Source organism: Leuciscus leuciscus (assembly GCF_965113295.1).
Source record: "Leuciscus leuciscus genome assembly, chromosome: 8".
Taxonomy (NCBI): domain Eukaryota; kingdom Metazoa; phylum Chordata; class Actinopteri; order Cypriniformes; family Leuciscidae; genus Leuciscus; species Leuciscus leuciscus.
The window spans coordinates 24,835,495-24,851,594 of NC_138732.1; the positions used below are offsets into that span (position 1 = coordinate 24,835,495).

The window sequence follows — 16,100 nt, forward strand, 5'->3', positions numbered from 1 at the left end:
AAGAGAACGACATTATTTCATCTTTAGACTTATAAAGATGCCAAATATTTCAGAATATGTTACACTTTCGCTCTCTTCAGTCACATCAGAATAGGCCCTAAAAGGCAACACGCAGAGGCTGGGCACTTGGGAGCAGCAAATATAGAAAAGCAATCAAATTAGGTTGCTTTTTTATTTCCAGCGTTCTTAGTAAAACTGTGCTAAACAGCGTTAATGACTTGGTCCTCCTGTGACATATTCACTGACAGAAACCGAATACAGGGACACATTAACTGCTCATATGCCTCCAGGCTATGAGTGTAAGCAGTCCACTCGATCTCAACTGATGTGTAGAGAGGCTTCTACACTCCATAAGCCATCAACTGTCCTCCCGCCGTACTGCTTATATATAAACGTGAGCTGTTTTCCATCACAGCTTGCTCGCAGGCGTATCGTTTGATGCCCTCGACTAAACAGGGAGTTAAGTGCCAGGCCTACGGCGGTTCTCTCGGTGTGCATGTTGTGTTGAAATAGTGTGCTTATCACGCACTCTTGATTGTTTTCTACATCCTTCTTTTACTTCTTCAAAAGTATTCCTGCTGTTCTCCTTCACTAATCTTTTGCTGTCTATTTCCCATTTTCTGCCTCTCTGACTTTGTAGATGGCCACAGATAAGGACAATGGCATTCTGTTGTATAAAGAGGACCATGACCCACTCGCCCTAGAGCTGTACCAGGGACACATTCGTTTGATCTATGATGTTGCCAAGTACCCCCCAACCACAGTGTACAGGTGAGCAGACACACACACACTATTTTAAGGCATCCTACACTCTCACATAATATGTGTAACAAGTGTACCTTTAGGGGCACAATACTTTTAGGGGCAGTACCCTAAAAGGGACAACTTTGTACTTTTATTTACCCTCAAAAGGATCATAGTAGTACCTTAGAAGGCAGTATTCAAAGGTACTAATAAGCACTTGTTAGGGGTAAATACAACAAAGTTGTTTCTTTAAAGGGATACTCCACTTTTTTTGGAAATAGGCTCATTTTACAACTCCCCCAGAGTTAAACAGTTGAGTTTTACCGTTTTCGAATCCATTCAGCCGATCTCCGGGTCTGGGGGTCCCACTTTTAGCATAGCTTAGCATAATGAATTGAACCGGACAAGACCATTAGCATCTCTCTCAAAAAAATGAACAAAGAGTTTCGATATTTTTCCTATTTAAAACTTGACTCTTCTGTAGTTACATCGTGTACTAAGACCGACGGAAAATGAAAAGTTGCGATTTTCTAGGCTGATATGGCTAGGAACTATACTCTCATTCCTGCGTAATAATCAAGAAACTTTGCTGCCGTACCATGAGTCTAGCAGGCGTAATGATATGACGCAGCACCTGATAATAGTCCCCAGCTCAGTAGCCTATTATCAGGCGGCATGCGCTGCGTCATATCATTACGCCTGCTGCACTCATGGTACGGCAGCAAAGTTTCTTGATTATTACGCAGGAATGAGAGTATAGTTCCTAGCCATATCAGCCTAGAAAATCGCAACTTTTCATTTTCCGTCGGTCTTAGTACACGATGCAACTACAGAAGAGTCAAGTTTTAAATAGGAAAAATATCGAAACTCTTTGTTCATTTTTTTGAGAGAGATGCTAATGGTCTTGTCCGGTTCAATTCATTATGCTAAGCTATGCTAAAAGTGGGACCCCCAGACCCGGAGATCGGCTGAATGGATTCGAAAACGGTAAAACTCAACTGTTTAACTCTGGGGAAGTTGTAAAATGAGCCTATTTCCAAAAAAAGTGGAGTATCCCTTTAATGGTACTGCAGGGAAGTACGATCTGTAGTTTTTAAAAAAAGCCCTGAAGCTGTCAAAAGTTTTGCCACATTTTACTGTACGCCATCCAGCTGACTTTAGTCGCTCCTCGTGACTATATCGCACAGTTGAAGCAGAGCTACGAACCGATTGCCCTAAACTCAGTGTTTTTTCCCTCACTGCGCCTGCACGAAAACAGAAGTTTAACCATTTCATCTGCAGCAAGAAAGAAAACGAATAGAGGGAGATCTTTAAGTTATTTAGCTGAAGCTACAAATTACTGTTGCTTACCTCCAGTTCGTGTTGCAAAATGGAATAACCATATATTACCCACGTTTTCCAAGCCACCTGCGATGTATCGTGCCTCTTTTATTAATTAGTTAAACAATGTTTTTGAAATAAAGCTGTTTTTAATTTTCATTGATGACTAATTATTGCAATGTTCACACATATTATAGACTGTTAATAATTTTAATTAGATGCCTATAATTCATTGTAATTGACGGAAATGTTTTAGACAATTTTCAATGATGAGGAGCTTATATGTGATATTTTTTTATCCTCACAGTTATGCGGTGATGTGCTATGAAATTATTGCTTGGCAAATTAATTATAATAGCCAATCAATTTAATGATAAAAGTAGCCTAGGCCTTCCCTAATAATAATAATAATACAATAATTCTAATAATTTAATACATAAATTGGAAATGCTAAATCATCTTGATATTGATAGCTGATGCTTGTTTTGACATTACCTCGGATACATGATATCATCTTTGGCGCAACACGGCACAGGGGTTTATCGCGCATATTTCACACGTATAGTGTGAGCAGTCAAGTCGCAGCTCGACGTTTGGACCATATAGTGTGAGCACAAAAATCCTGAGCTTTGGCTTTACATCGCATGCGATCTACTCGTTCAGTGTGAGTGGGTAACCTTGCTGAAATCACACAGACATCGCACAGTGTATGCGCGCCTTTAGGGTCCTTTGAGAATCCTAAACAGTATTGTATGTATCCTCAGAACAAAAAGCAATCCCAGAATGCACTATGCCAAACTCCAAGTTGGGAATTTTGATTAAAATTGAATTGAATTAAATTCATTCATTTATATGTGTATGAACACATGTTTATTTCAGTATTTCATTGTTAGCTTAGTAACATGCTATTGGCAGATTATTGAAATCAGTTGCAGGTCTCCAGTGTCACTAAAGTGGTTCCATTTCAGTTATGATTTTCCCTAATAAGTCAGCTGCCTGTGTAGTTCACTAGGTTTTGTACCAACACAATTTCACTTCTGTTCTTCACAATAAATAAACCCATACAGCTATCTGTTTTTGCTGCACCATAATCTAAACCAGTCTAATCAATACCACTCTAAATTATTTCCATACATCAAAAATACACACTCATTCATCTTCCATAAAAATGATTGAGTTTCAAAGGAGGCACCCTGCTCTCATTCAGAATAGTTTGAGGTGAAAAAGGCGTGTTTGTGGGTACGTTTGCTCCCTGTTCTCAGGGAAGTTTAATCCCTGTAAGCTCATGGCACATCATAAAACCATATAGGAGCCCCGGGTTTACATGACTGCTTGAATCTGCCTCAGGCGAGAGCTTGCTTCTCTGGTCTGTTCCCATGTGAACGCTTCTGTGCTGCAGCCGCCATGATTTCTATGCTCATTGGAGCCCCCATAAACACAGAGCTCTTAGCCCTCACCTTCTGCCCTTTCAGCAGACAACTGGCTTGTTGAGTCTGGCGCAGATGGTGCCTGACTCCGGCATGGTGGGTCACTGCGGATGTCATTAAGCTTGCACAGGCTCTGTAATGGGTTTCAAGAGCCCAGATTCAAGCTTTTAAATCCAGTCTACACACAAACAATGAAAGCCTACAGTTCCTCTGCATTCTTAAAGCCTATGTCTGTTAAGAATGGGTATGTGGCATATATCAGGGTCTCCGGCATTTACATCTGCAGAAGCAGAGTGTGAACATTTGTGACTGGCAGCTGTTTTAGCAGGCAGTAGAAGTGAACAGCGGTGAGCTGGGTGCCTGCCTGCTTGATGACTTCGTATTGATCGTTCCTGCTGCATAGGGCCACTCTTCCCTTCTGTCTGCAGCAAGGGCTGAATCGATTGCTGTATGAGGGAGTCTCAGCATGGAAAATAACATTTCAACCAGATTCCTTGTCTTTGCAGACCAAGGATGCATACAATTAAAATTAGAAACTCCGGAATTAACTGCATGTATTTAGAGCAATTGCACTTTTTTTGACATTTTATTTAGAGGAAGAAAGAGTGGAACAGACCGAACATACATTTCCCATATGAGCATCATAGCTGAAAATGTCTGTAGCATTGGTGCTAAAAACTAAATTATGACTCCAAAAACGTGGCTTTATTTTAAGGCCTTGCCATTGCAACTATTGTTCCCAGATTTGGTTAACTCTGCAGCCATCTTGAAATGTATCGGTCAGCTACTTTCTTTGTAGGCAATTGGCATACAAGTACAGATATAATATATCATTAATTTTGCTTCCTTAGCTAAACCCTGCTAAAAAAAATAAAAATAAAAAAATCCAGGAGAGATGAGCACCATCTATGAGTACCAGCACTTAATTCATGGGTGTCCAAACCTGCTCCTTGAGGGCCCACATCTTCCAAAGTTTAGCTCCACCTTGCTTCAATACACATGCCTTGAATTTTCTTGTTGGAGCTGAACTCTGCAGGACACTGGCCCTCCAGGAGCAGGATTGGTCATCCCTGGTTTAATGTGTCATAGCACATGTATTAACTACTAGACCAAGACTGCATTGTGTCCTTGAACAGTTCAATTAGTATGCAGAGGTCTGACTGAATTAAGTACATTTTGATGTCAAGCTTTTTGTAGACCATTAGACCCTACTAAATCCAAGATCATGGCACCCTCAGTTAATCATAGGTCTCCAACCCTGCTCCTTGAGGGCTAACACCCTGCAGAGTTTAGCTCCAACCCTAATCAAACACACCTGAACTAGCTAATCAAGGTGTTCAAGGTATAACAGGTGTGTTGGAGAAGGGTTGGACCTGAAGTCTGCAGGAAGGTAGCCCTCCAGGAGCAGGGTTGGCTACCCCCGTCATAGATCCATGCTCACCCTCTAATTATCTTGTTTTTCCCCAAGTGACATTATGATGTGTAGCTTTGGCATGTCTGCAGCCCATTGTCTTGGGGTAAAGAACAGAGTTCACATGTGAGGAGAGGAAATGCAAGGAGAGAAATTATACTTCCATCTTAATTTAGCTGATTTGGCCATGGCACTACACGGCACACCCCGGTCTGGCAAACATGCTCCTGAGGTCTCCATGTCATAGTTAGTGCTAACAATGTGGAACCAGAGCTAACAGAGCCCATGAAGAGCCAGCTGCCCAATTTGTAACCCGTCCTACGCCACAATGCTTGGACGTGGGTGCAGCGTATGGGCAGTTCCCTTGCTTTGGTTTTCCCACCATGGAAGCTGCAGTTTTGAGGCTGTGGTTGGAGCATTCCTGAGCCAAGTCTGGTTCAGTGACTCTCTGCGGGTGCTTGACTTCAAATGTGGAACTGGGTCATAAAGACTCTGTGGGGCGAAGATCAGAGGGGAAAAACTGCAAGATTCCCACACCATCTACAGGTCCCACTCAGCTCTTCTTACACCTTGCCCCTGCTGAACTTCAGCGAGAGAAGAGATCCCTGACAGGAAAAACAAGGAAATATTATGAAGAAAATGGAAAAGGTGAGAGGGAAAGGGAGGTTCTTGGTGGTGGGAAAGAAGACAGATCAGACCCCAGAGAGATGAAGAGTGACTAAGAGCCAATGAAGAGTGAAGGACACTTATCTCTGCAATGTGATCCTGCCTCGATGGAAGGTGTGGGTGTGGGTGAGGGGAGAAGAGAGATGGAGAGACTGATATATGCACTGGGGAGGAGAGTGAAGGAAGCTCTTAACTAGCAGTAATGCCTCATTACCATGAGATGAATGCTTAGGTCCATGCAGCGTGTTAATGTGCTGCCCTTTACTAAATGTCACGCTAATCTGAGTATTAGTTTAAGCAGCGGCGTGGGCAGTTCCTCAGCGTCGGTTTGTAGAAACATTGCAGGAAATTGAATGAGAATGTTAGAATTGCAGTGTTCCCTGCCCCCAGCTCCTCAGCGTGGGCTCGCCATCCTGCACCACACCTAACCACAGCTCTAAAAGCAGCTAATGTTTGGCATGTCAACTGGGTTTAACGCTGAACAGTGCTAGGATGAATGGGGAAGGGTCAGAGTATGTTTTTAAGGCCTGTTTTCGTTTCACCCGCACTTAGTTCCTGTGTGAGCAGAATGTCTGAATGGAGGGAAACTAGTGGTAATTCAGCCTGAGTAAGATGAGTACGTAAGATGTTTCCTTGTTGTTGCTATGTGCAACAACGCTAATACTATAATAGCAGAAAGAATAGTCAAAGCTGAGGGATGCTAATGCTAACGGTCCATACACAAAGATTTAGTGTAGCATTAGCATAGGCCTACATAATTTACATTTACGCATTTGGCTGATACTTTTATACAAAGACTTGTGTTGCATTTAAGGTACAGATATTATCAGCTCTTGCATTCCCTGACAATCGAACCAATGACCCTGCCGTTGCCGTGTCAATGACCAATTGCCGTGGCGTTGCCAGTGTCATGCTTTACTGTTTGATCTTTAGGAAGGCTACATTATTCTCATCCCAAGGATGAGACTCTTGTCCTTTGCTACTTACAAATGTTTTGATGTTAGAGCTTTACTTCAGTCCATATGTAAAGCAAAGCTATTGGTTCCACCCCATGATATCTTAAATGCTACGTAACCTTGTTTAGCAATTCACGCTCCAAAAAGGCGTAATTGACTTTACATCTGCAGTCTGTTACTCGTAGCTAGTGTAAGCAAATGATAGTGCCGTGTAATTGAATCTGGAAAATGTAAATATGTCTACAGGTCTGCTGATCTAGATAACTCTCCAAGATGAAGGAGTCTGTAATAGTTCCTAACTTTGTGTATGTGTCATTTATAATGCGGTTTTGCTCAAGGAAAAATAGAGTATTTTATTTTCAGCTGACAGGAAATTGACTTCCCCTCGTGTGAGAGGGGTGACATGAGGTTGCTGAAATCTTCCACGGGTTTCTGTTTGTTTTTATTGAGTTCCATAATGGGCTGCTTGAAGCTAATATGCAGGCTAGCCGCACATCAAAGACACTCCACCTTCTCAACCCCCCATTCTAAAAATATTATGGCCTCAGGATATTTTCTGTCGGTCAGAATATGAACAAAAGGCCAATAGTTGCTTTGCTACATCTTGAGGAGTTGTTTTCTACTGCCCCCTAGTGGTGCTAGACCTTCACTGAATAGATTCAAGAACATTTTGTCAGTTCCAAATGAAGGCTTTTCTCTCCCGTAGTGAGATTTATTTTCTGATTAAGTCATGTTTTCATTCTTGTAATAGACCCTTCCTCTTTGTTCCATTACATTCCCACTCTCACCACCTTTTCCACAATACTCTTCCGATTTCCTTCCCAGCCAGCATGTAGGCCCTCAGAGCGACTTAATGAAAGACGGCTGTCAAAACCAGAGACAGTGGATGAAAATGTCCTTATATTATAAAAAAGTTGTTCATCTCTGGTGGTACTGATGTATCAAATGGACGGGCTTGAGATGTTTGGGGGGGTCTCAGCCGGCAGACAGTAGTGTTTGTTGCAAAAGCCTATTTTGAAACAGGAATTGAATTATGGGCCTGTAATGCAAACCACACGTGTGCCTGTGTTGGGTCTTTGTTCAGCCAAGACCTCCGTGAACCGTACCCCCTATATCTGGGGACACTGATCTCTATCCGCACCTATGGCCTCAGCATTTCAGCAATGGAAATTTGCATTGCAAGCCAGCGCAAATACTAGCTGCCTGCCCACAAAGCAACAATTAGTTCATTTTAATGCTAGCCTTTGTTTGCTTAATATATTTGCTGGCAATGCTCTGTTGTTTTAGGTGTTTTACCATTTAGTACATATATATGTACATATATTAAATATAGATACAAATAAATGTTTTCATTCATTCATTTATTTTTTTCCCCCCAAAGACAGAAAAAGAGGAAAACCTTGTTTAAGGCTGAGGGGAGATATACTCTACTCACCACAATATCATTTCTTTCACCCCCTTCTCCTCTCTCTGTTGGTCTCTGGTCTTCTTTGCCAAACCACTGTCTCTAGCTGTCTGTAACTGCCTGCGCTCCATCCAGCAATAACTACTACAATACAGAACCAAGGTTTCTACAGCCGAGCAGACCAAATTCTCATGATCTGTTGTTAGTTCAGAGGATAGTGATAAGTTCATAACCTTAAATCTCACCTTTAAACAAAAGACAATCCTAGAAGTCAGCAGAATCTGGGCCAAACAGCTCGCTACAGTCACTGCAATGTCAGAAACAGGAAAAAATCACCCAGCTGTGCCGGTCAGATGTTTCATGGAGGTTTCATGGAACTGGGGAACAAACGGCACTCTTCAATGGTTTAAAAATGACCGTGTGAAACAGAAACGCTCTCAGGCGTTCGCACAGTCACAGTGCCAAACTCAGCAGGATGTGATTTGAGCGTGCTAACTCAAAGAAAGAGTGAACTTATGGCCAACACAAGCTCTCCTTTTCCCACAACATAAGCTCTCCCCATGTCAGTGCCAAATTCACTGGAAATACACCTGACGGAGTGTAATGTGGAAACCATAGCATTTTGAGACAGTGGGGAGATATTCTGTATTGCATATTTAGGCTTTTCACTTGGGCTTAAAACAATAATTTAAAAAAGTTAATTTACCCCAGTGGTGACATGATACGGTCAGTTAAAAATGCCGCTAAGGCTAATTTAATAGTTAGCATTTTGTGTATCCTAAATACACACATATTTAAATAATATTTTTGCAAAATGTGACAAAATATAAGCTTGATGGGAAATGGGATTTTTTTTTCTTCACACATGTAACATATTTAATGTCACGTCTACTCTTCACTGACACTGCCTCCTTGGTTTAAAAAACAAAACAAAACAAAAAATCTAATTAGTTGCAAAATAAGTTTTCTAGAGAGATTAGTAATTTGTGTAAAAAATTCTATAAATTTCAAATAATACATTTATTAATAAGTTTATTTCACACTAAGTTCAGATAATCATAGTTATATATATATATATATATATATATATATATATAATTTGTTATTATTATTATTATTAAATTATTATACATTTATATACCACTACTATATTATATAAATATAATATTATTATTAAATTATATAAATGTAACAGATTTATATTTTTGTCTGTCTTCTGCTTTCTGCCAGTGTGGAGTCCGTGAATGATGGTCTTTTCCACACGGTGGAGGTGCTGATCCAGAATCAGACCCTGAGTTTGGTGGTGGATAAAGGGGCACCAAAAAGCCTGGGCAAACTGCCCCGCCCCCCTGCTGTGGACCACAACACACAACTCTATATAGGCGGTGAGAGTCAAAGACACCTCAGTGTATTTCAAAGGTTTCACAGTGGCTTGCTTTGAGACATACAAAATGCTGTCCAAATGTTTGAATACATAATGATTGTAATGTAAAGCATTTGCAGGCCCTCTCTATATTGTATGAGTGTGTTAATATTTGCCTGTTGTTCATATTTTAGGGGTTCCCACTCTGATTGACACGGCAGGCCTGCGACCGGGTCCAGATCGTCCATTCCAGTCCTTTAACGGCTGTATTCATGACGTACGGCTCAATGGGGAACCCCAAGACCTCGGCGGTGGACCGGCAGGGGTTGATGGCGTCCTGCCGGGCTGTCACTCCTGCGGCGTTTGTGTTCAGGGGGCCTGCAGACAGAGAGGAGAGGCAGGGGTGTCCTGCGAGTGTCCCACCAGCCAAAACGGCCCACTGTGTGAACAGATGACCTCCCCGAGCCCCTGTCAGAGCAGCAGGTACACAAACACGCATGTACACAAACACTCACAGTTGTGCTTGTATCAGGCAGTAATACCCTCTCTCTTCCTGTGCAGGTGTGTGCATGGTGTGTGTGTGCCTAAAGGCTCCTCATACAGCTGCTCATGTGCAGATGGATACTCTGGCCAGTCCTGTGACAGACGGGAGGAGTCCGCCGCATGTAAGGGGCAGCACTGTGTGCACGGAGAGTGCAGAGCGACGGAGAGCGGAGAGCCGGTGTGCCACTGCCAGCCTGGGTACAGCGGGCCGACCTGTGAAACTGGTGAGACACTGCACTGCAAAACATATGCATTATTCTTGATCAGAATTTAAAAGCCACTTATACCACTTAAAACCTACTTTCCTACTGTGCACAATTCATCAGTGCACGTTATTTTACAGGAATAAAAATGTTTCCATAATCTTCCAGCGAGGTTGTGTTTACACTGTTATCTATATTTTCTTTTGTTATATTCTTTTGGTTTGTTGATCCATTTAGCAATAGTTATTTAGCAAGATGATGATCCACTCTGAAATACTTTATTACTGTTGCTGTTCTCATAATCCTAAGAATTTAATATTGTAGGCCACTCTGCTTTTCAGATCACTATTTTCATTCAAACTTTATTGGGTGGTGAAGAATATTACAATAACATCACATACAATAATATCTCATTTCAACAGAGCACAACAATAATAACCATAATTTTTACGTGGTTGTTCTTTTTCTCCATAAGATCTCCATGAGATCTCCAAAAGTAAAAACACTGTTTTACATTTATTCCAAAATAGATAAATACTGCATATTCTCTGCAAAGTCAAAAAAAGAAAAGAAAGAAATTAGCCTACTACTTTTATTCAACAAGAATGCATTAAGTGCGTCAAAAGTGACAAAGACTCACACTGTTACAAAAAAATCTATTTCAAATAAATGCTGTACTTTTGAACTTTCTATTCAAAAAATCCACAAAAAAAATGTCTCATGGTTTTCACAAAAATATTAAGCAGCACTATCTTTTACATTGATCATAAGATATGTTTCTTGAGCAGCAAATCAGCATATTATTATGATTTCTGAAGGATCATGTGACACTGAAGACTGGAGTAATGATGCTGAAAATTCAGCTTTGTCATCACAAGAATAAATTCCTCTTCAAAATATATTAAAATAGAAAACAGTTATTTGAAATTGTAATGATATTTCACAATATTACTATATTTTAGATCAAATAAATGCAGCCTTGGGGAGCATAAGAGACCCCCGGCTCAGTTAAATGCATTGCAAATGCCGTTTCATTACCATGCCGTACAGAATCCAGAAGAGTGAAGCAATAAGTCAATATGTGACCTGAAAGTCCTTATGTTTATTAATATATTATATAAATGCTTTATCTGATGGCCTGTCCTCTGTCCCCTCCTCCACACAGAGCTGACCTGCCAAGGAGAGATGGTTCGCGAGCTCCTCAAGCGTCACATGGGTCATAAAAACTGCACCTCCACCAGTAAAATCCCCCGGGTGGAGTGTCCTCACGCCTGCCACTCGGGCCTGTGCTGCGCCCCCACCAAGAGCCGGAGACGGAAGATCAGCTTCAAGTGCTCCGATGGATCGTCCTTTTCCGAGGAGATCGAGACCACCGTGGAGTGCGGCTGCACAAAGTGCCTATTGTAATAATAGAGCGGAAGATGGAGCGGAAAAGAAAATATATTGTAAAATAAAACAAAACACAAATAGAACTTATTTTTATTAAGGGATGTTTTTTAATAAAAAAAAAGAAGAAAGAGACTGTTTTTATGATGTTGCTTATATGTGTCAGATGAAAAGTAATTTTTGTATCGTCAAACAAAAACACACAGATTAACATTCCTGAAAATATATGAATTATATAAATATGTATAAATCTATATAAATGTACAACCTAACCTTAAGAATTAATTTGGTCTGTGTATTGCATGTCTATTGTGAAGTGTGAGCGCAGAGACTTTTTGCTGGAGAAGCAGGAGGGCTGAAATGAGCCTGTGTAGCCAATCAGGGGAGGACTGTCTAGACTCTCTATCACAGGAAGTGGTGAGCCAGCTTCCTGTGCTCTGGTGGCAAAAAAAAAAAAAAAAAAGGAACTGCTTCCTAACGGACCTCAGAGAACTCGCCTGCAGATTTCAAGGACAGAGCTTCCAGTGGGATGGGCTGATATTTTGTACTTTGGGTGTTTTATGTTTTTTTTTGTGTGTGTTTTTTTGGTCCATCAGAGAAAGACGTGGAAAGCTCATCGGTGTGGCTCTGGTTTACAAGCTGCAACTCATCCGAGTGAATTGTTTGCATGACTGCATGGAAAAGTTAAATGTGAACTTGTGACATGCTGCGGTCATGCAGTAAAGCTATTGTAGTAACTATGATAGTTACCTGCTCTAAATCTGTTTTACTTGTACAGTTAAACTCCACATGCATTCCCATTGTCACAGCATCGGCAGGTGATACAGGTCACCGCATCTCTGGTGCAAAGCACTTCATACTGACGTAGTATTCCGTCATAACCGTCCTTTACTAAAATATTAAATGCAAATATATTACACCCATTACTACTGTATTGTTTTATGTGTACCAATTTTGTTTGTTATTTTTATTTTATTTTTTAGATTTCTTACTCAGAGAGAGCGAGGTCTATAGATTTTCCAAAGGAAAAGCTAAGCAGTGTTAATGAATTTTCAACCTCGTTCTGTCTCGCCCCCGTTCGTCACATGCTGTTTTATAAAGGTACAAGCAGATTTAGGAATCTCCAGTGAACAATGTAACTGAGCTTGTGCAAGAAGTGTCATGTTAGCACCACTAATCAGAGGACTGGTGGTTATGCGGTGCATTTTCTAATAATGTTTTGTTAAATATGAATTAGAGAGTGGTGATTAACTTACAGTGAATGTTGAATTAAAATTGTAATGAAACACAGGGTTGGACTTTTTGTGATTCTTTTTTTTGTGTAAGCTTTTTTTTTTTTTTTTGGTAAATTTGAACTTCAGGTTCAATACCTGAAACCAGTATCGAGTTCAAAAAAAGAATCAATCGTTTGATGGTCAAAAATGATAAAGAGTGTAATTTTTTTTCTCTGTTAAAATGATTGTTCCTTTTCCAGTATTATAGTAAGACAACACCGTTCCCTAAAGAGTAATCACTGTGGCCCTCATACTTCCCTCGGGTCATTTTGACCCGAAACTCTATTTTAAAAAAAATTAAGTGTTCATTACAGTGGTCCAAGACCTAGGGACTTTAGTCGCACTTGAACCACGAATACACACAAAAGAATTGACTGGAGTTAATGTGGTTGTAATAAAAAAAAGTAACAAATCCTTCCCTCGTGGTTCAATTTGACCCTCTTAGGAAAAAAATGGAATGTGAGGCATGCTTCATTATACATAGAAAAACCTTAAAAATGCTTAAAATTTAAACTAAATGTTAACAAAAAATTATTTTATAATGTCTACATGTGTATCTGAATGCATAATGAAAAGATAAACTCAAGAATTGACTTTAGGACCCAGTGGAACAGCTCATTTGCTCCAAATAGAGCTTTAAGGCCATCTAGTGGCAAGAGCCATGAAATATCATGTTATATATTTTTTGTTCCACAAGAGGTCGTCAGAGACACCCAAATTGACCCCATGTGAGATATTAGAGCTGGTTGTGCATGTATTGAGGAGTTATTTTAAATTGAACTTGAAAGAATGTGAATCATGTGCTTAAATTATATTATTTATTGATACAATCTAGTAATTTAAAGGCACATAAAAAAAATCTCCAAAAAATTCATTAAAAATAGAAAAAAATATTTTCAAAATGAAATGATATAGGCCTAATCTTTCTGGAAAGATATATCATTTTAAGGCTTCGGGTCATTTTTGACTCGCGAGGGAAGGATTTGTTACATAATGCGATGAGAGTTAAAAATATTTCTCTAATTTTTAAGAGACTTGACATGACCCAAATACATTTCAATGATAGGCCTATATTTCCAATCACCAATAATAAACAACTGTATAATAATTTATAAAAATAAAAACTATACAACAGTTGTCCAGCTATATGAATGCTGATTATGTACTGTTATAGTCTACTATTATGTACGTTTACGTTATCACGACAAAGCTTATTATTGGCCGACTGATTGTCCTTGAAGCAGAAGAAAAAAACGAGCATGGCCAACAAGTTCCCTCCAGGAACTGAGTTTGACACCATTAATTTGTGCGCTCTGTGAAGAGAATGTGTATTTAGGAGTTTTGTCCACTAGATGGAGGTATACACCAATTTGCTGTGAGTCAGAACGTCTCTCGCAGGCATTGAGGGGGTTAGTGCCTGAATACTGATCATTTTGGTCGAGGTTAGGAGGATTTGGCCGTCACTAATCTGGAAACAAAGGTAGACTCTGATTACAGCCGTGTTCTTGATAGGCAGACTGTTCTATAGGGCTGTTTAATTTCCAATTAGTCAGTGAACTCTGAATTTTTTTCTTGAATTTTGATATGTTTCTCCTACAGTAGCCTAGCCTATGTAGACCACAAAACCTGTGTGACCTGTTGTTGAATAACTGGATCCTGATCCTTTTTTTCCTTGATGGTGCTCTCAGTAAGTTTTTGATTTTGTTCAATTGTTCTTTGCCCCAGTGGTCTGCTTTATATTGACACATATTGATATGGATGCATTAAGTTTCAGATCTACATTATTATACAACAGTAACCTTCATTTTCTCGAAGCTGGTCTGAGCGGACTTCCGTACTTACTATTTCCTCAATTAAAGCAATGGCAGAAATAGTAAGAATAGGCTAGTATGCTACTCCGAATTAGTGGTGGAGATTTTCAATGACTCTTTCTGCAGGTTACATCGTTACGCCAGTAGGTGGCAACTGTCTTTAAAGGGTTACTTCACCGTTTTTTCATATTAAACTATGTTATTCCCTTAACTAAGACGAGTTGATACATACCTCTCTCGTCTCAGTGCGTGCACTAAATCGCTGTCTTGCGGCGAAACTTTGTTAGCACTTAGCTTAGTCCAGTTCATTCAATATGGGCCAAGCAGAGAAGCTACCAAACACCTCCACGTTTTCCCTATTTAAATACAGTTACTCGCGTAGTGTAACTCGACCTAGGACGGTGACACAAAACAAAACGTTGCGCTTTTCTAAGCGTGTAAAATGGATAACTATATTGTATGGCGGAATACCATAGCAAGTGCTTGGAAGCACTTCGACTTCGGCGCAGTAATATCTTCACTAGAGGGAGCGGGGGCCGGTGAGAGGATTTTTCACGAGTGAAGATATTACTGCGCCGAAGTCGAAGTGCTTCCAAGCACATGCTATGGTATTCCGCCATACAATATAGTTATCCATTTTACACGCTTAGAAAAGCGCAACGTTTTGTTTTGTGTCACCGTCCTAGGTCGAGTTACACTACGCGAGTAACTGTATTTAAATAGGGAAAACGTGGAGGTGTTTGGTAGCTTCTCTGCTTGGCCCATATTGAATGAACTGGACTAAGCTAAGTGCTAACAAAGTTGTTGAGCCATTCACTCCAATGATTTGTTCAAAACACTGATTCATTCAGGAACGCAATAGTAAGCTGTGTTCGAAATCGCCCTCTATACCCTCATTCACTATTAGTCCACTTATAGTCCCCTTGAAGGAGTGAATGAAAACGAGTGAGTAAATTCAGACAGTGAGTGTGCCGGAAGGGCTGCCGCATTTGCATAGTTTGTGCTTGTTGTTTAGGCTAATAGGCTAATATTTGAAACTCTTAGCAAACTGGCACCTTCAGTAGAAATGAAAACATTTATCTTAAACACTGTGGACATGGAAACTAGCATGTTTAAGCCTTAATTAAACAACTCAATAATCAATTAAAAAGGAATTTATACCTGTATGATATTGCCAGCAGCCACATTGGGCCTGCGGTTTGGAAAATGGATGGATGGATAATTCATCTGCGGGCGCCCATCTTCTGGCGAGACACAGGTATTTATTTGGCGCAACCCTCACAGTGCATTATGGGTATTATTATTAGCCGCATCGGTTGTTTTTTACAGTCTTGTACACTTGTTAATGCTGTGTGGTGGTTGTGAACGAACACAAGCCTTTCGTGGTATGGTCGTAGTGGCTGTCTTGATGGCATTTGTTGTCGATCTGCATGGGAAGTTTGTTTCATTGCTCCTGCTGCAATTGCTTTTTTGGACTTTTTTTTTTTTTACATTCATAATATATATATTTTTTTTAGACCAGTGGATCTACCAGACCATGCAGTTAACATTATGTTGTGTCTGTAGCGTAGGCCTACTGTTTGGTGTGCTT

The 16,100-nt window shown here is 40.2% G+C and overlaps 1 protein-coding gene across 1 annotated transcript in view; it reads left to right on the top strand.

The window, feature by feature from the left end:
• The window catches only part of slit3 (slit homolog 3), a 173,499-nt gene extending 160,785 nt beyond the window's left edge, over positions 1–12,714 (top strand). Inside the window, exons 31-35 of the mRNA XM_082177377.1 lie at positions 641–771; positions 9,160–9,314; positions 9,487–9,775; positions 9,854–10,059; positions 11,204–12,714. Of these exons, the coding sequence (XP_082033503.1) occupies positions 641–771; positions 9,160–9,314; positions 9,487–9,775; positions 9,854–10,059; positions 11,204–11,445 (1,023 nt within the window). The 3' untranslated portion in view covers positions 11,446–12,714. The remainder of the gene's footprint in view (positions 1–640; positions 772–9,159; positions 9,315–9,486; positions 9,776–9,853; positions 10,060–11,203) is intronic.
• The last annotated feature ends 3,386 nt before the right edge of the window (positions 12,715–16,100 follow it).